The 27,373-nt window shown below is 36.6% G+C and overlaps 1 protein-coding gene across 1 annotated transcript in view; it reads right to left on the bottom strand.

Annotated features, from left to right (window-relative positions):
- Window positions 1-238: 238 nt before the first annotated feature.
- The window catches only part of CPB1 (carboxypeptidase B1), a 35,024-nt gene continuing 7,889 nt past the window's right edge, over window positions 239-27,373 (bottom strand). Inside the window, exons 4-11 of the mRNA XM_059388093.1 lie at window positions 19,026-19,125; window positions 18,837-18,938; window positions 17,902-18,003; window positions 14,794-14,904; window positions 14,614-14,704; window positions 13,734-13,936; window positions 2,248-2,332; window positions 239-426 (exon numbers count right to left, since the gene is read on the bottom strand). Coding sequence (XP_059244076.1) covers window positions 239-426; window positions 2,248-2,332; window positions 13,734-13,936; window positions 14,614-14,704; window positions 14,794-14,904; window positions 17,902-18,003; window positions 18,837-18,938; window positions 19,026-19,125 — 982 coding nt within the window. The remainder of the gene's footprint in view (window positions 427-2,247; window positions 2,333-13,733; window positions 13,937-14,613; window positions 14,705-14,793; window positions 14,905-17,901; window positions 18,004-18,836; window positions 18,939-19,025; window positions 19,126-27,373) is intronic.

Genomic DNA, 27,373 nt, shown 5'->3' on the forward strand with positions numbered 1-27,373 from the left:
CTTAGTCACTGGTTCACATCATTTTTCCCCCCAAAGAAGTAGACAGTCTGTCAGGTTTCTAATTATAATGAATCCTTTTTATTATGATCAGTATTGAAAGATCCGAGTAGTTTAATAGACTAGAGGCTTAAAAGAAAGATTGGGATCTAGAAAATATGCAGGCAGACAAAAATAAGAATTCAGGATAGGAAAGAGACAAAGAGTGAGCACTTTGAAATAAGGCTGTCAGCATTCTCTGCTAGTACAGATGTCCCAGGACATATCTGGCAAGGTACTTGATGGCCAGCATCGTCTCCTCACAGGTTGGCCGAATCTGGGATTCAGGGAGGGCAAAGCCGTATCTGCCTTTGTCCCGGAGTTCAAAGGTAAAGGAATATTTGATACCTTGGTCATAAGCCCAGTCATCAGAGCCCCCAGCAGCAGGATCTGAAATATGCAAAGAGCAGAAAAAAACAAACAAACCCCCCAAAACTTTAAATCCAGGAAGGAAACTTAAAAAAAAAAAAAGAAGAAGAAGAAAACCAGCCAGCTTTCTTTTATAGTTAACAACTGTTTCACTGGGCAAAATATTATAGGTAGGCCAATTTTCCGGAAAACTGGATTATAATAGATATGGGGGCTGTTTTAAAAAATCAGTCCAATCTTAACCTCTAAGCCTCATTAGTGGGAATGATGTATTTCATACCCAGGAAGTATGTAATTTATAATAAAATATAAACCTCTCACTGTGCTTGTATGCTGTGGTAAACTATATCATATGTAATTTGTTTACAAAATAGAGATAATTTCTTAGGAAAGAATGTTTGTGTTTCCTAGGAAAATATGGAGAGCCACATGATGACTGATGATAGGAGAGAGCTCCAAACCCCAAGGAAACACTGCTGACTGATGAAATCAGAGCATCTTGAGGGCAAGGCTGGGCCTTTGTTTGTGTTTCCTCAGGGCCTAGCAGATGGTCTGGCCGAGGTTAGGCATTTGTTCAGTTCTTCATTTGGTAGCAGTTACCAAGTCACTGCCTTGTAGATTTTGTATCTCTTCAGTCACTAGGTCATTTGTTTGTTCATTCATTAATTCATTCTTTCATCTATTTGTTCAGCCAACAGCAATACAGCCCTCACTGAGCAGTAGGCCATGGTCTCTCCTCTGGAGATGCCAGAATAAAGGAAAGATGTGACTTAATGCCCTTCAAGGGTTTACAGTATGAGAAAAGAACCCTCACTGAACTACTCTGCATAAAACATATAAGAAGTTCACAGTATATGAATAGATGGGCTACTTCTGTTAGAACCCCCTTTGGAAAACACTGTACCCCGTACGATTCAGAGCAGGTTAAAAAAGGATAAAACTATAGAAAACTGTATTTTACATAAAACTAAACAAAACAGAACTCAGGACTGGAGCCTCTCCAGCTGCATGGAGGGCCCTGTGATGACAGGACTGGGTCTTTTCCCTTGTATTTCTAGTCCTTTCAGATCTGGGGCAAAAAGAAATCATGCAAAGGCAAAGGAAAATATAAGTAGAAATTTAAAATGGGGCCTGCAGGATGTGCCTTCCCAGTGAAATTTAAACTCCGCAGCATCTAAGTGAAATCTGGGGTCTAGCCCCTATCTAACTCTCTTGCCACTTGCTCCAACACACTGAGTGACTGGTCAGAGGGGCTGACATCTACCACTGGAAAGTAGCTTGAGCCTGAATCAGCCCTTGCTTGCGTCTGCAATCTGTTTAGTCAGGAAAACACTCCTTCTTATACTTTCTTCAGCGATTGTCCTTCCAGGTAAAGCGGCTATGTCATTATCCTGGGCAGTCATCCCTGATGCTGTGGGATGGGCTCTGTTGGTGCTGGAGTATGTTCTTTCCTTGTGCATCTTTTGTCATAACATCCAGCACCCTATATTTAGTTTTCCTCTGCCCTTTTTGAAGACTGTACTAGTTCCCCAACGTCCATTTCTCCTTTTCTCTTGCCTTCCCTCCATCCTCCTTTCCTTTCTTTCCTAGCACCTACTGAGGACCTGGAACATAGCAGTGGCTGCTCAATGGTTATTTACCAGGCGCAAGTGTTTTCTTGGTTTGGAGGGGATACTTTTTCTGAACAGAAAACTGATGACATATATAAAAAATTCACTGTGGCAAAAATTCATGTGGCAAAAGCCACATGCTTTACATGATCTGAAAGGAAAGGGTCTGGGAACCATTTGTTGCCTTTTTAGGCATGTGGTCTCTTTGCACAGTTCTGAAGCCAAGACTCACAGATTGTTGTAGCTCCTGGGCCATATGTGTACTTGGTGCCATGTAGGGTGGCAAGTTCTTTTATGGTGGCTTTAGCCAGGGCATTCTGCAAAAGAACCGGCAGCAGTTCGTGAGTAAATAAATAAAAGCACACACTGACAAACAAACAACTGTACATTATTTTTAAGACATTGAAGAGGTATAAGACACAATTTGAGTTAGTTTTACTCCTGCTCAGTGTCCATCCAATTTTTCTCGCTAACCTGATTATATGATCCAAGTAATTCTTGTGAAAATATGTCTTCCCTAATGCCTTCTCCAGGCACTCACTCTGAGCTTCCCTCTGAATGTGTGTCATATTGTGGCAATACCATTTACTGGCCTCTGAGTTTTCAGTGACTTTTTCTGTCTTTTATCTCCATGTCTTCAGAGCCCTGGTCAAGGCTTACCACTTGGTGGTTGTCCAGGAACTATTTGTTGGAACTCTGAAGATCATTAGCATATTACCCCCTTATCTGAGCATTAGGTCTTTAAATTCATTGTAAATAATTGTTGCAGTAAAGTATGGGTCCTAGCAGTAACTTCTGTTTTAGTCAGAGGACAGTCTTTTACTTTCTTTCTTTCTTTTTTTTTTTTTAAGATTTTATTTATTTATTTGACAGACATCCCAAGCAGGCAGAGAGGCAGGCAGAGAGAGAGGAAGGGAAGCAGCCTCCCTGCTGAGCCAAGAGCCCAGTGGGGGGGGGGGGGGGGGGGGGGGGGGGGGCTGGATCCCAGAACCCTGGCATTATGACCTGAGCTGAAGGCAGAGGCTTTAACCCACTGAGCCACCCAGGTGCCCCGACTTTCTTTTCTTTTTTATTTACATAGAACTTAGTGTGTCTTTTTTTCCCAGGTATTCTTCCTTAGGCTTGTTAAACATTTTTTTTTTTTTAAACCTTAGTTTAGGCTAGAGAAATGAGACTATAGCAATCTGTAACTGTCCCAGATATCACATTCATTGATTTAGTAAAATGTCAGTGTTAATAATATTAAGAATTAGTTTATGTGTAAGGATTAGTTTGGCAAATCTATATTGTGTCTGGAGCTTGTAAGAGAAAAGCAGGAGACAAGAAAGTCTTTGTGTTTGTACAAAGAGGTTGTCTACCTAATACAGGTAAACAAAAATCAAACGCATACAAAGTAAACCCCAACAAAACAAAACATAAAATACCTGGAAATGTGGCAAATTATAAAGCCAGGACAGGATAGAATTATATGAGCTGGGGCAAGAGCATTAAAAATTACACATATGAATGATGGGATACTTAATACAGTGTTCACTGCCAACATAGAAATACTTAGGAATTGGCAGTTCCAGGAATCAGGGTGGTTCCATCTTGGAAGATTTTTAGACTAAAGAATTAGACAACATCTACTCTTTTCAAAATGAAGAACATTTGAATTCCAGAATTAAAAAAAAAAAGCAGCAAGTATTAGCTTATGTGTATTTTTTTTTTTTTAAAGAAGTGGCTTCATTTTCTCAAAAGACCCATTGCTTTTCTGCCTCAATGCCCCCCAACTCTTCAAGGGCAAGGGCTCTGTGGCCCCAGCCTCCCTATGCTGTAAACTTCCCAGCATCCACTGACATACTGCATATTTAAATGAAATCACTCAAAAAGTAAGGCCTGACTTGGCTGTCTTGGGAATACAGATTTGAAAATCTGATTGTTTACTACAGGAGAATTAGCCATAATTCATTCTGGTTATGAAACTAGCTATATTTCATATTTTGGCATCATAATTATGTCTTGTACATATGCTTGGAAAGCAGTGAGATTGGTGATGAAATCAAAATACTCCTTGTTTTACAAAGTAGCAGCTTCCCTTAGACCTTGTTATAATATGAAAACCAGTTTAGTAGTGTCCTATGTCAGATTGACAAGGGCATGTCTATAAAATTTCAAAGTTCCACCTCCCTAATTGTTAGTGCTGCACCAACTGAGTGATAAATTAGAAAATTTAAAAAGAGTTATAAAACATAATTCATGATTTTCTGGTCTGGTCCGCTGAAATGGTATAATCTGTTTCTTGCAACTAATTTATTCTCAGAGCTTTGAAACACTAACTTGAAAATTTTAGGGTTTTACTTCCCTTTTTTCCAATCTGGTAAACTAATACATGCTTTCTATTACTGCGTAGGATCTTTACTATTGTGATCTAAATGTATAGTTCCTGTTGTTTAATCTTGTTCTAACCAACACACTAGAGCTAAGTCTTCTCTTTACCCTTTAGTATAGGGCCTATTGCAGATTGAAATGAGAATAATTAACAGTTGCACAGTGCTCAGAATAGATATAAAATCATCATGTAGAAATGTGAAATGTGGTGAGGTGCTAATATTTTTGGTAAGTAAATAGTACATTTTCTATTGTTCTACAATTTCTTTAACTTGCCATTCATCTGAGGACACCTGTAGTTATTTTTCTGTAAGGCAGAACCTCTAATTCTAAAGAACTCTGATTCCTTTGCTAGTTACCATTCTGAGGCTTTTCTTCAGTTCTGGTTTCCCCTCTCCCCATTTAAGTCTTGAATTATTACTTCTAGTTAGAAATACAGTTCTATTAAGTTCCGGGGACCTAAGGTAAAGCGTTATGACTATGATTAGCAGTACTGTACTATATACTTAAAGGTTGCTTTGAGAGTAGAGCTTTAATGTTGTCACCATTACAAAACAACAAAATAGCAACAACAACAAAATGATAGTTATGTGAGGTAAAGGACATGTTACTAATGTGGTGAACATTTCCCTATATCTATGTGCATCAAATCATCACATTGTACCTCTTAAACTCACACAGTGTTATAAGTCAATTATAGCTCAATAAAGCTGAGAAAAAAGTAGTGTGATTCTGTAGGATTAGTTCTAAACATGAAGTTACGAAGACTAGAGAAGACTTAAAATAAGAAGATCATTGAAGTTATCCATTAACTTCAAGTTTCAACTTCAAAAACTTCAAGTCTCTTAATATGTTTATTGATATGATGTAATATATGAGTTATCTGACAAAACTGAAGGGGTCTACTTATGATCTGTTTCCTCATTTGACTTACCAATTTATCATTTTAGTCATAACTACTGTTAGGACCACACAAAAATGTTCAGTTTGCCTTTCCTCAAAGTGAGAATTATGTGTTTTCTAAGACTTCCTTAGGCATCTTCTGAAGAAGTTGTTCTGCCTTTGGTGCTGACCGAAATATTTAAGATTGATATCAGTTTAAAAAGGATATTAACATGTTGCTGTCATGGTGCACATTGCAGGAGCATTTAGTTTGTGTCCGCCTTTGCTTTCCTTGTTCTCAGTTGCTCTGTCCTCTTGATGTCTACCTCATCACTCATCTTCTGAGTGTCATTTCATCACCACATCTTTCAGTGGCTTTCTCACCTTCTCTTGAAGTCCCAACTTCCTTCCTTAGCCTAAAGGGTGTGAGGTAGCCCCTTCTTTCTCTTTCAGTCTGCGTCACTTGCTGTGCACTCCGTGTTCCTTTGGAGCTAGGTTTCCCTGAACTTCTTCCCCATACACCTCTTCCTGACTCTCCTTACCTCCTCACTTTGGATATCTTTCTCCCTTTGTTGGAATCCTCTTCTCATCTTTGTTCACTTGGAGAACTACTGTTGTTTGTCCACATTCAGTTTTAGTGTCATTTTGTTAGTGAAGCTGCCCCTGAATCTCTTAGGGAGCAACGATTCCCCCTCCTTTGTGAAGGCTAATACCACTATCAGAGTTCCTGTCACTGTGTTGTATAATGAGTTGTTTTTGCATCTGTTTTGTATCACCTCCCAGGTAAGCTTCTTATAGGAACGGGTTCTTGGCTATTTATTTTTTATTCTCAACAGATTGTATAGCATCTAGCACATGGTTGGGTGATTGAGTCTTATATTAGGGCTGGGGCATTACAGATGAGCCCGGTTTGGGTGTGTGTGCAGGACACCGAGCCCTGTAAAGGCTGTGACATAATGTGAGGGCATAGTACCATGTAGTGATGGTTGATGGGTTGCCACATTTACACAATGACTTCTGCTATGCATTTTACTTATTTCCATTAATTAAAAAAAAAAAACGAAGTCTGTGGACCCTTTCTCTCTGCCCCTCTGGGGCCAAGAGACCAAAAAAAAAAAAAAAAAAAAATCAGAACAGACATTAATTGACCAAAATATCATATTTTAAATTCCAATGATCTTAACAAAAATCCCTGGAATCAATGTGGGTCTTTTCTTTTGAAGAGTTCAAATACTTTCACAAATGTTACTCATTTATCTTTCTAACACTATCTGTCCACATTTCATCAGCATAGAATTTTCTTGCAGAATGGAATGCCACGTGGGGCAGCATGCTCAGTGGGAATGTTCCAACCAAGCTGGGTGACTGACCCCAGCCAGGAATGGTAAAAGAGAGATAATTCCTGTATTTGCTAAAACGTTAGAGTGGTAACTCCTTTCCCTTCTGCATTTCTGTAAAAACGGACTAAGACAGCTGACGAAAGATCCGCAGAAGCAATAGCACATCAGAAAGTGTGATCCACATCTTGAAACTCCAATTAAAGACACTTTCTTTACAACCTGTCATTTGAGGGACATCTTACATCCTTGCTCAATGGGTTCAAAATAAGAACTAACATTTACATAAAACCTTAGACTTTACAAAGAGCTCTTGATAAGAGCTAGATATTTTTATCCCCATTTTACGGATAAAAGAACTGAAACACAGAGAGGATAAAAGAACTTTCCCAAGGGCATGCAGCCCCATAAGTGGCTGACTTGAGCTAGGTTCTTCTTGCTTTAAATTCTGTGCTCTTTTTCACTTCTCCTTGTGGCCTTGGAATACTTCAAAAGAAGTGTTGCTGGAGCTGGTTTTACCAATTGTAAAGAACAGAAGGAAGCTAAATATAAATCAGCCTCAGAGAAAACTTTGCTTTCAGTCAAGGCCAAACATGGCCAGCCTTTATTAATCCTTAGATATGAGTTTCCTACCATGTCTTATGCATGTTCTCTTTTGTCACCTGTTTTCTTAAAAAGAGGCCTTGGTCATAGAGCAAAAGACAGAGAGAGTCTAAAATGTCACATCTAACTCAAAGCCCAAGAGACAAAAGACCAACTAGTGTAATGTTTCCCAGGCTCTGAGCTCCAGGAGGCTGGTAAGATGAATAAGGCGAAGGTGTTCTTTTCCACTGACCTGCCTTCCCAGGTAACATGTGATCAGGAAGCCCCTGTCTCATGGCTGTGCTCATGGTCCTCATTGCAAGCCAGTGTCATGGGAGGTGGGGGCTGCCTCTTCTAATCTTCCACTGGTCCGTTATTACAGTACAAGAAAACAAAAGTTCCAAACTGACTATGGGCATAAACCAGTTGGAAGGAAATTTTCCCCAGAACTTTGTTTCTAACTTGAAGTTCTGAGTTTAATTATTCCTCTGGGTGAATACATGTGAAAATGAAAGCATCAAAATAATCTTTAACTGCGGTTTCCTTCCTTCTGTCCTATGATAACGGGTAACGTATACCAAGGGACCAATGAGGAATTTAACTTTTATAATTTTGATGCTAGAGGAGAAACCCGCAAGGCCTTCAAGGAAGCACTGAGGAGAAAGCCTTCGGGATTTGAAAAAACAAATATGTTTCTGAGAAAAACAGGAGGGTAAACAAGCGCAGGCTCTGGTTGCAAAGCCTGAGATTAGAGAAAGGCAAGGAGTTAGCGAAAGGTTTGGCTCGGGAGAGCAGGGCCTGCCCATCTTGGCAGAGCCCCTGGCGGGTGTGGGAATGCTTTCACTGATGTAAAGCAATTTTTTCCTTTGGCTGATCTGCCTGCATATTTTTAAGCTCTTTAAAATTCAAGGAAAATGTGAAATGTGAGTCAGCTGAAGTTGCAAAGTCTAGAGCATGTTTGTGTGTGTGTGTATGTGTGTGTGTTTGTGTAGGTGAGCCATGTAGGTGAGCACCTACCACTGTAAGTGGTACTTCTTCCAAATAAATATTAAATAATACATGTTGTATAATGGGAAGGTACTGGGTCTCTGGCACTTCAGATTTGCAGAACACTGTAAGCTGTTTGCGAGGAGGGTGAAAGCCAGGGGACTTTAGCCAGGAATGTGACTCTGTTCTTATCTTAGCATAAAGCAGGGTTTCTCAACCTTGGCGTTCCTGACATGTGTGCTGGAGAATTCTTTGTTGTGGGGGCTGTCCTGTGCATTGTAGAATGTTTATCAGCATCCTCTGGCTTCTACCCACTAGATGCCTATAGTACTCCCACAGTTACAACAACCAAAAATGTCTCCCCAGCATTGCCAAATATCTCCTAGGAGGTAGGGGAGGGGACAGAATTAGCTTGAAAGAAATCAGATAAAAGACATAATTCTGGTAAACATGAATGTATTTTGGAGAAAGAATTAAAAAGAAAGACAACTTGTTTTGAAGGTGCTCTGAATGCCTGTCTTTTTTGCTGATGATAGTACAGGTGTCTCTTAAATACTGCTGCTAGCTCAGTGCTGCTAAAATATCCCTCTACTAGCAGGGTTGCCAATCTTGGCCAAAAATACAGCATACCCAGTTAAATGTAAATTTCAGATCGACAGTGAATACTTTTTCAGTATAAATCTGTAATATTTGGACAATACTTACACTATTATTATATTGTTTATCTGAAATTCACATCTAACTGGGAGCCCTGTATTTGACTCGGCAATCCTATTTACCAAGTTACTGGCTCTAGAGCCTGCTGTGACACAGGACTCATTACGACATTTAAGTCTCCTGGGTAATGTCATTATCTCTTCCTTCACAAGAACACTGGAAACAGGTTGATCTTTCTTCTCTCCCCATTTTTCAAACTTATTGCTGGCCATTTGTTGGCTCTTTTCTCTGCCTAAAATGCACTCTTCTGTCTTTTGTTGCCCAAATCCTGCCCATCCTTCAAGGCCCAGAATAAATGGGGTTTTTCTCCTCTCCGTAACTTTCACTGACCAGCCTCATTACATATTACCATTTTCTTGCCCTAAATTCCTATTACCATGCTTAGTTTGAAACTCCAAATTTTGTACGTCTCTTATATGGTTTTTGATATATGAGTCTTACAATTTCAGTAAGATCCTACATTCTTAATAGCAAAAACCATGTTTTATGCTGAGTACTTAATAGGTACTCAGTGAAATTTCTGATAATTGTCTGATGAACTCTGTTCTGACCAGGCCTCTGTAGGAATATCTTAATAAGCCAAGAAGTCTTTTAAAATGTATAGTGATAAATCAACAACAGTTTCTCTAATTAAATAAATTCTGCAGTTGTCAGATGTGGATATTTTGTGCCTCAGATTCTGTCTTCCTTAGGTTCTGGTAGCCTGCTTGACGGAGGGGTTATGGACTTGTTATTGTTATTAGGCAGGGCCATGGGGACAGCTGTGATAGGGTGTGCACATGACCCTGCAATTATCCACCTTCTAATCACAACATTTGTTCTCTCTGATTTTTATGTTTATCTCTAATCATGGTCTTGCTTTATGCTCAGTACTTGGGTGGAACAGTAGATATCTATCTTGGTGGCTCATTAACTCACATTTTAATTAAGAGGGAGGTGCCACTGTACTGGAAGGTGTTAGAGTTTAGAAGTGGATTCTTATATTTTGGTCAAGTTTAATAATTTTTCAGAAAGATTGTCATTTTTCTCCTGGTTAGTGAATATATGCCCTTGAAAGCATAGGACCAAAATCATAAAGACTGGGTCCTGGGAATTTAGGTGTCCCAGCTGACCACTGCAAATCCTTAGCAATGTCCAGGGACAGAGGTAATAAGGTATTTGTGGGATGAAAGACTATTTGATGGATGTTCTGTAAAACAGCTACATGGGGTACCCATGGCCATACAAATATGTGTGGGTATCTTTGGAAATTGGGTCAGTCTAGGAAATTCTTCAGGATTCAATAAGTCTAGGCCCAAGGCTGCCTATTTTACTGTATTGGCTTAGCCAAGCCTTCATTGCTTCAGCTGGAAAATGAGAAAGCAGAACCAGAGAAATTCAAAGATTTCCAGCTGTAAAGTTCTGTGCTTTTAATGAAGACATGTGGTGTCAGCTGTATGCCCTGGATCAGCACCTTTGTGGAGTGCATATCAACTTCCAGTTTGGTCAGTCTGGGGAATGGGTCAAGATACTTGGTTGACCAGTTATTATTTTACATTCCTGCTTTTGGACTTAGAAATGGTATTATGATAAATAGTAATAATAAGTAACAGTGACACATGTGCCTTTTTGGGGTGGGTAGGCAGACCAAAGATTTGGAGCTTCTTCTATGCTCAATAAATGCAAAGATATGGATAGGTTTGGGAACATTTTCAGTTAAGTCTTCTTAATAAAAAGAGAACTACTCTCACAATAAAGAGGTCATACAATTCAATATTTCATTATCCTTCAGAATTTTGAAAATGTAAAGTATATTATTCTCGTGGATCTTAAAGCTTCCTTTAAAGATAGTGATAGCTTCCTATTGAAGAAGTTAACACTGAGGAACTGGAAGGTGTATGAAGCCATTGGAAACTCACAGTATACTTTGTATTTTTTCTTTAAATAATATAGTATGTGTAAAAACAGTTAGCAAACTGAAAAGCATTATATATGTAAGGTATTTTTATGATCTCTCATTCTTTTTACTGATCTGCTGTAAAGATATTTTTGGTAGCTTTCTTTGTAATCCATGCTGTCACTTCTATTCTTTTACCTCATTGGTCTTTTGCATTCTCATCTCTGCCTTTCTTCCCTCTGAAGGTTGTCTCATGATGTGAATAATCAGGCAATCTACATATAAGATCTTTCAGAAATGAAGCCACATACATTTTTATCATGACTCAGATATCAGAGATTTCTGTGTATATCCTAAATTTGGGCTGAGAATGTTACTAGAAGTAAAGAATTATTTCCTTTTGTTGGGAGTCATAGTCTCCTTGAAGCATTTTTTTTTTGCTACAGATATAATCTTACAAATTTTGTAAGTGTAAAGATAAATAAGAATCATATCTATATCTATACACTGAATTCTAGGTAAGACAATACTTTAAGAAATTCTGAGTTATCCATAATGTGATGTGCCAAGAAGGCATCTTATAAATCTTTTCCTACCTTTAGTTTTCTACAGCAGGGTCACATTTTTTTAGCTGAAAATTCATACAGAAGCATTAGATTTGGATGGAACATTTATCATGACTTTTACCTTTTTCCTTAATATTCTCATTGCAAATAAAAACCATGAAAAAGCTAATATTTTTCCTTATGAGAGATTCAGATTCTCATTTGGCTATATATATATTATATATATATATAATATATATATATATACACACACACATATATTTATACTCATTAACACTATAGTTATGAGTTCTGCCATATGTGCTTAGGAAGTAAGTGAATTGGAATTATGCAAAATAAGAAAAAGATTGAAAGGATCTCTAGTTTTTCAAAAGATTTAAGTTGCTTTGGGGGTGCTGAACTAAATTCAGATTCCCAATGAATTTACTAATCAAATTAACATTCATTTAAATATTTCTTCTAAGATGCGAGGCAAAAGATTAATCATAGAAAAAAAATATTAGAAATTAAAATAACTTTAAAATCAATTAATGTGATATAAGTGCAATTAAATTTTATAGTTTAGCCACCCATCTTATCATGCTTAGAAAGTATAAGAAGTAGCATGTACTTCTTGAATTTATTAGTTTTGTGAATACATAATTAAACTTCCAAGATAAGATTATTTTATGGTTTGTGCTTTTGTTGAGAATAGATTATGAATATTTTATTGTGATATAATTCTATTTATTCCACTTCTTTGTTAATTAGAATTAACTTATTCCCCAAATAGGAAAAGGTATTGAAACTTTGTGAAACAGCTCATTTCCAGAGAACACTTTGTTTTTCTGTAAGCATTTGTCTTTTAGAATTTGTGTTTAAAACTAGCTATATTAAGCAAAACTGGATATATTATTGTTACACTTAATATGGTTTATAATTTTAGTTTTAATATTTTACTTATTAACTCATTAGTGCTTAGTTATTATGGCTTTGTCTTTTTCTTTTCTGATGTGGTACAATTTAAATATTCACTTGAATAAAGCAAACAACATAGCTCCACCTTCTCTCCTCTGGGACTCAAATCTGGGATTGAAATGAGGAGCTGACCACACCCATCTCTGGGATAGCAGGACTGTGAGCACCCACTGGGAACATTTAACAGATGGAGCATAACTGGAAAACTGAAATAGTTAAAGGTTCCAACTAATGATGTTTTCCTTCCTTTTTTTTTTTTTTTTTTTTTTTTTTGGCTCTGGATAAGGAAAATGGGAAGCTTTATGAAAATAACATTATTATTATTATTGTCATTTTTAACCCAGTGAGCAACCAAGGTGCCCCTATTATTGTCATTTTTAATGAGGAGGACCTGGCCAACTATTAGCTATCAATTTTCTAAGAGGCTAAGTTATTTTCTGTTTTACTCTTAACAAAATATTTATAGCATTACATGTTTTATTTGGTTTCTGAAGGACTAAAAGTACAAAACAACAGTTTCCAATTGTTAAAGTTACTGGGTCTTCAAATTTATGCATTTAGGTAAGCCAAATATCTATGTCATTGTCTAAGTGGAGCACTTTCTTTCTTTCTTTCTTTCTTTTTTTTTTTTTTTGGCATAACTCAAATGCTTTAAATCTTACACTTATTCTTTTAGATCACTGGTCCCAACTTCTGGCAGCCAGATGTTTTATAAGTTAGAAAAAAAATATTGTGCAAAGGGTTCAAAACTTCTGGTTTAAAAAAATTATGCATTGATATGTGATATTTGTTAATGGGAATGTTATAAAACTCTTATTTAACTTTTCATGTGGTTATATCATGATTCTGTAACAAGATTGCTAGTTTTTTGAGTCATGGCTACTTAAATTTTTTTACATTGCTTCCTGTATCTAGTAAGGATCCAGTCATACCATTTGTTCATTGATTGCTTTATTTCTGTGTCTCGCCTAATCAAATAGTGAAATAATTTTAGGATCTTATCAACCAAATGTGCCAGGTTCCTAATTACATCTGCCATGCTTCTGCCTATGTCAAATCCAGCTCAAGGCAACTTAACAAAATTGACTTTCTAATTGTGTGTGAGACAGAACTACTTTGTTGATTATCCCAGATGCATCTGAAATCATCATGTGAGTTAGTATTGTGGTGAAGCCAGGGTAAGTGACCTATTGTCATTTTGAAGACTAAACCAGTTTAACATGTTGGGAACTGTTTCCTGGATCAAAATCCTATCTCTTTTAGCTAATTTATCTAGCCAATTCTGGATTCCTTATAAATCTGTAGTAATTTTTTTTTTTTTTGCTCCTGCTATCAGTAATTAATAATGGAATCTTTAAAAATTGTTCTTAGAATTTTTTCTCAGGAATAGGATTTAAGAAAATCTTAACTGTGAAATACCATATTTACTACCATGACCACTTACCAACTCAGCGTTGTTCTCTGTGAGTTTATAATCATAGGAGTAAGGGTAGAGCATCATTTGGGAGTATGAATGGATTGTCAGATATGCTTTGATGGAAGAGAGGTTGCTGCGGATGAAATTAGCCAGGGCCTTGGTCTCTTTTTCAGACTCTGCAGCAGGTCCACAGTAAGTTTCATCACAGGGGCTTCGAGAAGCTCCGATTTCTAGAAAAACAGGTTGTTAATGGAATGGTCATCTATGGAAGTTACCACAAGGCATATTTCAAACTTTCAAATTAGAAAGTTAAAAATAAGCTATTTTTACCTGGATCCTTATGATAATGTATGTATATATGTATATAATAAAGCATGCATGCATTACTCACAAGATTAGGGGTGGTATGTTTTTAAGCTTATGGGGTAAAAGTTGCATGTGAAATCACCAGTGTGTCCCTGTGTAATAATATACAATGAGATCAATATAGTGTAAAAAAATTAATAATTAGGGGACAAACTAATATCCATGAGAAATTTCCTTATTACTCTAATCTTTCTCTGAGAGTTGAATCACAAAATTAGAATTATATCACAATTTTATTTAAACAATTATTTAATGACTGTGTCCTTTAGATTATATATCTTGAAGTAGTAGGATTACGTCTGTATTCTCAGTCTTGTGTTTCCAGCTTCTAACATAGCTGGGAATGCAGTAGAGCACACAATATGTTTTTTTTAAATAAATAAATAAACCATTTATTGTCTGTGGCTTTCAGAAAGTTAGAATTCTAAAATATAAAATTTTATATTTTTTCTTGTTTTAGACACTGTTGTGTTTTCTTGTATTATTTTTTCTTCTGTGCTTTTTCAACAGATGCTTGCAAAATGGTGATCCTGATACTTACTGCACCAACCAGCATCAAAATTTCTGTTGGGGTCTGTGCCAATGCAGGTAGTTCCAGCCTGGGTGGAACGAGTCTTTCTCCACATTCGGTTCTGAAAGTGGATTATGTGGTTAGGCCAAGTATAATAGAAAGTGGGTTGGTTTTAATTTCATCATCCCCTTTCAGTATTGGCTCATATACCTTGGTCCAGGTGTAGACGTAGCCGTCGATATTGACCACAGGCAAGACATAAAAGTCTAACTTGTCGAGAAGTTCTGTCATGTGGATTTCTTGTCCATAGGTGCGGATAGCCTAAGTATCAATGAGGAAGAGAATTTCATGGAAAAATAGAATACGTGATGCTACTAAAATTTACATAGACTGGGTGAATATTGACTTTTGTAATGGAAGCCATGTCTCTTTGAGGTAGACATTATTAATATTTAAAAGGCAGTTAGTAAAATATTACCTATAATTTTGGTTAAAATAGTTGTTTTTAATTCTTTGTTTCCAGGATATTCTTTTATATCCATATATAACTCACATAATTATTTCACTTTTTACTTTAAAGATGAACAAAAGATTTAATAACATTATAGACTTTTAAGAAACATACATGTGTTTACTTATTTTGCAATAATTTTTTTTTCAGAGTGAGTAGGATGTGAGGGTAAGACCTATACTTAGTAAGTAAAGAATGTCTATGGATGGCTGTGCATGTGTCTAATATCATCTAGAAGTTTATTTAAAGTTGTGAAGTAGATGGTTGCACTAGAGAGTGTGTCCAATAAGGAAGAAGAATGAAGAAGGCCTCCCATTATGAAGTGAGCTCACACTGATGGATTTTGGGTGGTTCTCACCAAGGCTCCAGGCTGAATAATGATGAAAGTATCCTTCTTACTCCTCTACACTGAGTAAGAGTTAAGAGACTAGTTCTCCTTGCTAAGTGATGATTTCTAAGTGATCTCTCTATGAATGAAGGACTTCTTTATGAATGAAGGACTTCATGCTCATTTATTATGTTCTCTTAGTCATAGTTCCCCAGCCCCAGGATCATATTAAACTTAAATTCAACTCTTTCTCAGGCTTTCTTGAATAGACTTTAAAATATTTAAGGCTTCTGTGTATTAATAGTTATTATATATTTTTGTGACTCTATACATTGTATTTATTATAATAGCACATGATAAAATAAGTGATTTTTAGGCTGGAGGAGTTATAGAACCACATTCTTTTAGTGAACCACATTCTTTTAATCTTGGAGATAACCAAAGTAGTGATAAAATTTCTTCATTCTAGAGGGCATATGGTGAGATATCCATTGAAGTTAAATGGTTCTAATTGGACACATAACATGTCTAGAAACCAAGACCGTGACAAATAGATACAGAAATATTTCACACAAAAGACAGTATATTGTATATAGTAATATTCTTAATTTTAAAAGTACTTCAATATTTTAAACTTCTAATTTTGAAGTAATTTTAGACTTAGAGAAGAGTCAGAAATAGTTCCCATATACCCATCACTCAGCTTCCCCTAATGTTTTCATCTTACTTAACCATGGTACAATGATCAAAGTGAAGGAATTAACACTAATACAGTAATAAAGTTAAACTATAGGTTTTATTTAGAGTTAACCAATTTTTTATTTTTTAATTATTTTTTTAGTATGTTGTTAGTCAACATATAGTAGTACGTCATTAGTTTTTGATGTTGTATTCCAAGATTCATTGTTTACATATAACACCAATTTTTCCACTCTTGCCCTTTTTCTTTTTCTTTTTTAAAATTTTATTTATTTATTTGACAGAGAGATAGCTAGTTACACAGGAAACACAAGCCAGGGGAGAGGGAGAAGAAGGAGAAGCAGGCTTCTCACCAAGCAGGGAGTCCGATGTGGGACTCGATCCCAGGACCCTGGGATCAATGAGCTGAGCCAAAGGCAGATGCCCAACGACTGAGCCACCCAGGCATCCCTATTATCCGTTTTATGGTCTAGGATCCAATATACAAACAATCCCACATTGCACTGGTTATCATGTCTCCTCAGTTTCCTCTTATCTATGAGTTCTCAGTCTTTACTTGTCTCTTATGTCTTTGACACAGTTGAAGAGTACTGGTCCGGTTACTTTGAAGAAGGTCCCTCAATTTAGGTTTGTGTGTCTCTCTCTCTCTTTCTCTCTCTCTCTCTCTATATATATATATATATATATATATTTATGATTAGAGGAAGGTTATGAATTTTGAGGAAGAATACCATACAGATGATGTATCTTTTCAGTACATAGTATCAGGGGGTACATGATACTGATTTTGTCTTAATGCTGGTGATATTAACCTTGATCAATTGGTTAAATAATTTCTGCTAAGTTTCTCTACTGTAAACTATGCTTTTGTAATGTAATACATATTTTGGGGGGGATACTTTGAGATAGGAATTATCCTATTTGTCTTTAAACATTTACTCACTGGGTCACCTGGGTGGCTCAGTGGTTTAAATTAAACCACTGCCTTCGGCTCAGGTCATGATCTCAGGGTCCTGGGATCAAGCCCCGCATCAGACTCTCTGCTCAGCAGGGAGCCTGCTTCCTCCTCTCTTGCTGCCTGCCTCTCTGCCTGCTTGTGATCTCTCTCTGTCAAATAAATAAATAAAATCTTAAAAAAAAAATTTGCTCACTAATTTACATATGTACATAGGTTTTTGTGAAATATTATTACTGTGGTGTTCTAATGATAGTTTTCTATTTTGTTCATTCTTTGTGCATCCATTAGTTATAATTCTTCTTTAAGAAGGAGTTGTTCCTTCTCTTCTCTTTATTTATTGAACAAATTATCTATATTAGAATGGGCTCATAGATGTTTAAAAACTTTAGTTAAAGGTTTTTCACATATATCTTATCATTAGAATTATGAGGAATGAAAAACAGTATCATTTACAGTGGGATTGCCATTGAAGTATATAATGATTATTGTTCAGGAGATAATAATAAACTTAGTGGCTTATCCACAATCTTTAATTTTTAAATGGCCTATGTATTATACTACTGGTTGGTCTCTCCACCAAAGGTGGGTGAGAAAGTTCAGATGAGTCAAATATAAATAAATACAATTTAACAGCTGTTTTAAAATCTTACCTTATAAAGATTTCTTGGTGAAAGCTAAAACTACTACCCAGAAATGGGAACTTGGAATTACAAAGTTTTTCTGTTATTATTCTCTCTTATTATAGGTAGATTATAAGAAATTGATTTAAATAAATGAAATACTTTCTACTTCCCTCCACCAAAAATGATTCTACATACTGACCTCTCTCACAAACCATTGGCAAAATGCAGGAGAAATCCATTCCCTGGCATGGAAACCACAGTCCATGAAAATGGCAGGCTTATTTGGTCCAGCTTTGCCAACCTATTGCAAACAAAAAAAGGGAAATTGTGATTCATCACAGTCAGGAGTTAACATTCACTACCTGTCTGGGCTTTGGATTCAACAGGTGAAACTTGACAGCAGCAAGAGATATATCCCATGATTAAATTAAAACACAATACTAGCACAGTATGTTCTTGCCTCTAGATACAATGTTTGAGCTTACATGGCTGTTTATTATTTTTATTAAGCTTGACAAGCTCATATTTTCAGAAGATGCTGATTACCCTGCTTAATTGTACTCACGTGGAGGTTATTTTCAGCTGCTATTATTAGGTGACATGACCAAGACAACTGGATGAGTAATTAGAAGTAATGATGATTGTTGCTAATCTTGTAAGAGTTTTCCTTCTCTCCTACTTACTCCTTGTCTTTTTATTTTCTTCATTAGAATTACATGACAAAAATGGCATTAGAGAATGACAGAAGCAAATCGTTGATACGCTCTGTAATGTTGTCTGATAGACGTGAAGTTTATGAATCTCTTTAACAAATGGATTTGCAAACAACATCTGGGAGAGAAGAATTTCTTCAAGGTAGGTAATCATTTACATTGCTTACAGGAATGTGGTTAAATTTATAGGACTTCTTGTATTTTATTGCATTTTCCTTTTGAATAAATCAAAATAATGATTTAAAAATCCACATATGATAAAAGAAGCTGGGGAATCTGTTTGACTCCCTGGGGCATATAGGCAGGGAAAGAGTTATAGCAATGTTTGGGATAAGCATGTCTGTGAAACAGATGTTAATGTGTTAGAATTCATTGATTTAAAGCCCTCAGATATGGGAAGGTCAAGGGTAAAAATGATTACCTTGAGGAGGTACATAGTGCGTCCTTCAAATGTGGTTCCAATGGCTCTGCGAGAGATGAGGCCTGGATTCTCACTGGTGACTTGTTGAGTCCAAGCCTCTATCTACCAATGCAACCATTTGTAGATTAATGTGCCATTCTTAGTTCAGTTCCCATAACAATGTCTGTCTAAATCATGTGCACATCATACCGTTTCCCATTTGTTGTACTTCTCATAACTGTGTCCAGTTGAACGGACCTGGCTGTCAAATTGACCTTCCAGCACAGATCTCAGGTTGCTTATCAATACCCTGCAATAAACCAAAGGATGTGCTCCTGTGAACAAAGAGTATTTCCTAGTGAACATGCAAAAAAGCAGAGTTGCTGCCTTAGTAAATTGTGCAGTACATTCTCCATGGAGTTACTTGTATCCTCTGAGTGTTCTTGATACCCTTCAACCTGAGCTGCTCATCACAAAAAGTGAATATATCACTGAAGACTGCAAGCAAGGCAGACCCTTTCTCAGCCCAAACTTGACATATTTAAGTGTCCTTGGACTGTGAATTCAGAAAATGGTTTCATCTGGAACCTGGAGCATTCTGGAACAGCCTTGGGCTGCCACCCAAAAATATGCAATTGAGTCCTATCTGTGGACTTTTTTCCTTGGGACTTTCCTAGTGTTAGCACTAAAAGTCCAATGTCCCAGGAACAAGTACATCCCAGGTAAACTGGGACAGTTGGTCACTTGAGGGCCTTTCTCTAGGTTTTTTTGTTTGTTTGTTTGTTTTTAAAGATTTTATCTATTTATTTGACAGAGAGAGATCACAAGTAGGCAGAGAGGCAGGCAGAGAGAGAGGAGGAAGCAGGCTCCCTGCTGAGCAGAGAGCCCTGTGCAGGACTCGATCCCAAGACCCTGAGATCGGGACCGGAGCCGAAGGCAGTGGCTCAACCCACTGAGCCACCCAGGCGCCCCCTTTCTCTAGGTTTTGAGAAAAATAATTGAAAGGTAGAAATTTAGAAATATTAATAAGCTAAATATTTATTAGGCAAAAAATGCTGGGTTAAAGAGCTAGTTTTTGCTTGTTTTTCTTTTGGCTGGTTTAAAGTAACCAAAGAATGGTTCTAAAGCAAGGTAGTATGAAAATTGGTGACAGAACTTTGAGGCCTGTGTATTTCTATAAGGGATTGTTTAGGTGAAAGTTTCTATTATAAAAGGCAGGCTGGAATGTGTGGATGTGTGTGACTTCATTTGTCTTTGCTACTGCTGAAAGTATGTTCTGAAAGGACAAAATTTTGTGACCATTAATGTTCTTGATCACAACATTGTGAATATTATGGACAGAAGCTAGTTTGCAGAAGCTTCTATTATCCACAGTCAAGCCTTGAAATGTTTTTATCTGACACAGAGAGAATTGCAGCCACACATCAAAAAGTGTACTTCTCCTGTGGCTGCCCCAAGGGCATTCTGATGAAGTATGTCAGGGACGTCCTCTGAACCTTCCTCCTGGTCTCTTCTTCATTTGGTTAACTTGGGAATGAACTTGTGTCTGTTTGTGGAAAATGCAGTAAATTAATACTAAATGATATTTTCTTCCTAGCAAGTGGCAAATACTGTCTTAAGGTCTTAACTATCTTAAGGTGGTATTACCAAAAAAAAAAAAAAAGGGGGAAAAGGAGTGGATTTTAAGATTTAGCTTGTGGAAAGAAAATTTCTCCTTGAGCAGCCATTAATACTCTGTTAGTGTATTAGTTTTTATGGCTGCTATAAATTACCACAAATACGGTGATGTAAAACAACATGAATTTATGATTTTGCAGTTCTGTAGGTTAGAAGTCCAACACAGGTCTCAGTGGGCTAAAATCAAAGTGTCAGCAGTGGTGTGCTTTTACCTAAAAGTTCTAGGGAAGAATCTGATTCCCTGCCCTTTCCAGCTTCTAGAAGCTGCCCACATTCCTTGGTTCTTTGCCCTTCTCTTTTAACTTTGAACCCAGCAATGACAGCTCAAGTCTTTTGGATGTCACATCACTCTGACCCCATCTTCTGCCTCCCTCTACCACTTGTAAGAACCCTGTGATCATGTTGGACCTTTCTGGACAATGTAGAATAATCTGCCTATTTTAAGTTCAGCTGCTCAACAACTCTAGTTCCATCTACAAACCTAACTCCTCTTTGGCATGGAACGTGACACATTCAGGTGTTCTGGGGATTAGGATATAGACATTTGGGGCAGGAACACCATTCTGCCTGCTTCAGTTAGGCATTGTTACTATAACAATGATTATAGTAAGTGCTGTAATTATATTCAATACCCAAGTTGGATTGTTAGGATAGAACAGAAGTAGAAGGAATCCAGAATTAGAATCAAAAGGTCAGGGGTCATGGTTTTGCCTAACTTATAAATTGGCTTCAGAAAAATCATTTAATCTCTGGGCCTTACTTTTATAATTTTTAGAATGGGGCATTTGATTGGCTGACATTAAATGTCCTTTTCTTTTCTAAAATGCAGTGACTTGACTCAAATCTGTAGGCCTTGGTCATAGTTGTCTTTCAAGGTTTATGAAAAAAAATTTAAACTGAAATTTCTGGTTACCATAAACTTCAAAAACTCCAGGAAACACCTAAAATAGATAGTTTAGGAAAATGATTTTCAAATACAACATTTATAAAAACTAAAAACAAAAAACAAAACCAAAGCAAAACAAGCAAAACAAAAACCTTTGAAACAAAAAAGTCGACTGGCCAAAATCTTAAAGAAAACAACTATATACCGAAATCATCAGTTTGAAAGAACAAATGCAGTATAACAAGGTTGAACTTTTCTGGCTGAATGGCAAAACTAAAACTCCAAGAGGCAATGGTAAATGACATCTACTTGAACAATCACTTGAACAAGATTTTTCATTGTCAATGAGTGAGTACAATATCATCTAGGACATTTTGATTGTTAGTGGTGCCCAGAGAAAAGAAATAATCACTTAAATGCTCACAGGCATTCCACAGCCTCAACTGGATCTAAGACCATAACCATAGGAAGCTCTGCTCTATCAGGAACCACCTGAGTAGAGGGAACAATAGACCTTTCACAAAATATTGCTATCCTTTCTCTGCACCTAATCCTCAAATTCACATTATTTAGGAGAATCAGTGACTATGTAGGGATTAGTGTTTTGTTTGGTAGTTAGATGAGGCATTCTGTTAGAGTCATTACTATGTTAACTATTAAATCTTTACATTAATAATTAGGGCAAAGAAGCATTAAAAAAAAACAGGCAAACTTCCTGTTAAATTTAAGATGACACCCAGGAGTATAACTACCCTCTAGTAAGTTGCAAAAGAGCATCAAAATGAGGTAGAAGTGTGGTGCTTACTTTTGCCTGAAGGCAGGGGATTGACCTCAAATGATCCTTTCCAGCCTTGTGATTATTTGATTTTATTAGATTTAAGACAAAGCACTACTTAAGCTATATTACAAATATTATTATTAAATAATGAGCTTCTATTCTAGGAGATTAAAACAATGCCTCTTAATGTAATAGAGACTGCATTACAGCTCCAAAATAGAGGTGTGTACACTGTTCATACTTTCATATTTTCCTTTTATAGTGCTATCCAACTTCTTTTTTATAAACATGCAGGCTAATTAGATAACAGGGACTCCCAAAAAAACAAGGAACAGAATATCTGAGAAAAGGAGGCATGACTCACTTTTTTCCCCCTTATACATTCTTGAAAAATGAGTATTTGGTTAGTTCCTCTACTACATGCCCATTGCTAGTGACGAACATTGTTATGTACCCATTGCTATCCAAGGACATGTTCCTGTCTTAATCTGAAATACACAGAAAAATAATGTTATAGGAAGTTATATTACTAACAGTCTCTCCCGGGATTGGATGGGGGCAAAGGCAACATTCCTGTAATTTGTAGGAAGGTATTCTGTGAAAGCCTGCCCACCAAAAAGTCTGTTAACGGCTTCAAAACAATAAGTTGGAGATTTGCACCATCCATTTCCTAGTCTTTCTGTATCTAAGGGTGCAGCATAAACATAAAGATACAGTTATTATTCTTGGTGCACACTTTCTGAATTTTTTCCCATGGCAACTCAGAAATTGGTTAAAGCTTCCAAAGTGATAACAAGTCTTGGTGAAGAGGGATGCAACCATGGAAAAGTCTGCAAAGCTATTTTGGTGGAACTTGTGCAGTAGTAGATGGTTCCTGTTGGATATAAACATGATTACAAACTCTTGCCAGCAAGAACCTGTCTAAATACAAATTAGTTACCATATGAGATAATAATGGGATGCACAGGGACTGCTTACAGTCCCAGCTAGGATATTGCTGGTATGCTCCTCCAGCAATAAAGTCTCTAGGGACTTATAATTATTTAGTATTTAGAAAATTGTATGCTACATGTGTGCTAAGCAGTGAACAGAGAAGCAAAAATTAACAAGAGTTTAGCTCTTGGGGAATTTCCAATGTTCTACATGAGATAACATTCATATCCAATTCCCAAGAAGTTTATCCACTAAAAAAGGATATAAATTTTCCATCTGATAAAGGGAGATTTATATGCAATTAGAAGCCATATTGCTACTTTGTGATATAGGTAGAATTAGGATGTCATTTAGGTAGCTAGGGTTAGCTTATGGTGTCTGATCTTCCTTTTGTTTTTATCAAAGAATTATAAAGAAACTGTCGTTAAAAAAATATTTTAAAAAAATTACCAAAGGCTCCTAAAGGCTAGGATTTTAAAAGTTCTTCCTAGTGTAATAAGAAGAGCAAAAAGTCACAGACATGAGTCTTAATCAAATTTTGAAACTTAACTGTGTTATATCTTTGTTTTAAAAAGATAGTCCATTCATCTGTTGATGGACATCTAGGTTCTTTCCATAGTTTGTCCATCAACAGATGAATGGATCAAGAAGATGTGGTATATATACACAATGGAATACTATGCAGCCATCAAAAGAAATGAAATCTTGCCATTTGTGACAACATGGATGGAACTAGAGCGTATCATGCTTAGCGAAATAAGTCAAGCAGAGAAAGACAACTATCATATGATCTCCCTGATATGAGGAAGTGGTGATGCAACATGGGGGCTTAAGTGGGTAGGAGAAGAATCAATGAAACAAGATGGGATTGGGAGGGAGACAAACCATAAGTGACTCTTAATCTCACAAAACAAACTGAGGGTTGCTGGGGGGAGGGGGTTTGGGAGAAGGGAGCGGTATTATGGACATTGGGGAGGGTATGTGCTTTGGTGAGTGCTGTGAAGTGTGTAAACTTGGTGATTCACAGACCTGTACCCCTGGGGATAAAAATATATGTTTATAAAAAATAAAAAATTAAAAACAGAAGAAAAAAAATAAAAAGACAGTCCATTCTTGTGGTCACATTTTGACACTTCCCTTAGGTAGAAGCAGGTAGCTAAGCTATATGAAGCCTGATAATGGGGTTAAGCAAAACAGTTTCTCTTGATCTTTAAGAAATATTTCATTTCTCTCTTAGTATAATAATAAACCATAACAATAGTAATGCCAGTAGCAATTTATTTACATATTGTTTTAGTTCATCTTCACAGTCCTTTGAAAGAGGTATTATATCTTCATATTATGGATAAGGAAATGGAAGTTCAGAAAAATTAAGTAAATTATCTGGGGCGCCTGGGTGGCTCAGTGGTTTAAGCCGCTGCCTTCCGCTCAGGTCATGATCTCAGGGTCCTGGGATCAGGTCCCGCATCGGGCTCTCTGCTCGGCGGAGAGCCTGCTTCCCTCTCTCTCTCTCTGCCTGTCTCTCCATCTACTTGTGATTTCTCTCTGTCAAATAAATAAATAAAATCTTTAAAAAAAAAAAAAAAGGGATGCCTGGGTGGCTCAGTTGGACGACTGCCTTTGGCTCAGGTCATGATCCTGGATTCCCGGGATCGAGTCCCGCATCAGGCTCCCAGCTCCATGGGGAGTCTGCTTCTCTCTCTGACCTTCTCCTCGTTCATGCTCTCTCTCACTGTCTCTCTCAAGTAAATAAATAAAATCTTTAAAAAAAAAAAAAGAAAAATTAAGTAAATTATCTAAGGTTACACATTCAGGAAGTTGCAGAGTTAGGACTTGAATTTGGTTTTTTTGTTTTGTTTTGTTTTTTCCTAGAGCATTTACTTGTTATGTTATATTGTACCACTTCTCCTGATGAGATACAGACTTTATAGGTAATAATTCTGACATCTTCACTAGCATAAATACTATTTAATATTTTTAAAATGTGAAAAACAAGAGAAAATTTCCGTTAAAAAATTTTAAGTTACATTTACTCAAAATTAATGAAGACTTGAGCTTGTGGTGGGGTATTGTTGGATAAACATTTGCGTGTTCAGGACTGGAGCTTGATACTGCCTGTTTGCTTCTTACTGATCCACTCCCTGGAGGAAGAACTGTTTTGAACAAAATACCTCATTTCTTTCTTCTCTCTAGTGCAGATACCTCCAGGTTAGCGTGATCTCTCCAAGTTCTAAGCTTACCATATTGTCAGTTCTCTGCCTAGAGTATAATTTTTTCCTTTTCTTTGGCTAACTTTGGCTCATCTCAGTTCTCAGGTGAAGACTCATTTCCTCTTGTGGCCTTTGATTCCCAGAGCTGCTCAATTCCCCTATATCTCTAGCACTTCATTCTTCTTAACATCTGTTACACAATTCTGAAATTCTTTGTTTAAAGTTAAATTCTCTGTTTTCCTCTGAAGGGGTTGGGACCATATCTATCCTTTATGGTGCTTGGTACAGGTAGGCACTTACTGTCTGTTTTTTGATCAACAATGGACAACTGCTTCTACTTAGGAAGACACTTTCATCTAAAAAGGGTTACATGGCCCAGTGTGGTATTTGGGGAGAGGAGACATGTGATGATCAGCTTAGCTAACTCTGTTCTAGGCCTCTGGGGAATCACTTTCTTTTTCTTTTTCTTTTTTTTTTTTTTTTTTTTTCGTATTTTCTCTATGACTTCTATCATTAGAAATAGTGGTGAGGGCTGTGGAGGATAAAAGGACAGAGAACCATTCAGTCTGACCCTAATCTTGTCCTTAATCTAAAGGAGTATGAGGAAGAAAAACAAAACTGGAGGTATCACATTTCCGGATTTCAAGTTATATTACAAAGCAGTAGTAATTAAAACAGTATAGTACTGGCATAAAAATAGACACATAGATCAATGGATTATAACAGACAACCTAGAAATAAACCCACAATTATATGGTCAGTAATATTTACAAAAGAGGAATGGATATACAATGGGGAAAAGTCTGTTCAACAAATGATATTGGGAAAACAGGACAGCTAATGCAAAAGAATGAAACTGGCTCACTTTCTTTCACCATCCACAAGAATAAACTCAAAGTGGATTAAAGATCTAGTGTGACAATCAAAAGCATAAAAACTCTAGAAGAGAGAGTATAGGCAGTAGTCTCTCTGACATCAGATGTAGCAACATTTTTCTAGCTATGTCTCCTGAGGCAGGGGAAATAAAGACAAAAATAAACTATTGGGACTATATCAAAATCAAAAGTTTCTGCACAGTGAAGGAAATAATTAACAAAACTAAAAGGCAGCCTATGAAATCAGAGAAAATATTTGAAAATAACATATCTGATAAATGGTTAGTATCCAAAATATATAAAGAGCTCTGATACAACCGAATATTGAAAAAAGCAAATAATCCAATTTTAGATGAGCAAAAGAAATGAACAGACATATGAAAAAATGCTCAACATCACTCATCAGGGAAATGCAATCAAAACTACAATGAGATATCACATCACATCTATGAGAATGGTGAAAATCAAAAACACAAGAAACAATAAGTGTTGGTGAGGATGTGGAGAAAAAGGAACCCACTTGCACCATTGGTAGGAATGCAAATTGGTGCAACCATTGTGGAAAAAGTATAGAGGTTCCTCAAAAAATTAAAAATAGAACTACTCTGTGATCCAGGAAGTATATTTACCCCCCAAATGCAAAAACACTAGTTCAAAGGGATACATGTACGTCTACTTTTATTGTGACATTATTTAAAGTAGTCAGATTATGGAAGCACCCCAAGTGTCTTTCAATAGGTGAATGGATATAGAAGATGTGGCATATATACACAATGGAATATTAGTCTTAAAAAAGAATGGAATTTTGCCATTTCCAACAACATGGATAGAGCTTGAGAATATAATGCTAAGCGAAGTAAGTCAGAGAAGACAAATACTATATGTGGAATTTAAGAAACAAAACAAACAAAGGAAAAACAAAGAGTAGATAGACAAACCAAAAAACAGACTCTTAATTATAGAGAACAAACTGATGGTTACCAGAGGGAGGATAGGTCGGGGAGTGGAGGAAATAGAAGATGGAGATTAAAGAGTATACTTATTATGATGAAAAAACAATCAAATGATAAGAAAATATATGAATGGTTAAGTTGAAATAAATATTGATTGAGTCTGGTATGCATACACGAAAAGTAAGAAGCCTGAGGAGTCCTTAAAGCTCCTAATAGGTCTGGTTGCTCAGTTGGAAGGAAGACTTG

Source organism: Mustela nigripes, chromosome 2, assembly GCF_022355385.1.
Source record: "Mustela nigripes isolate SB6536 chromosome 2, MUSNIG.SB6536, whole genome shotgun sequence".
Classification (NCBI taxonomy): Eukaryota; Metazoa; Chordata; class Mammalia; order Carnivora; family Mustelidae; genus Mustela; species Mustela nigripes.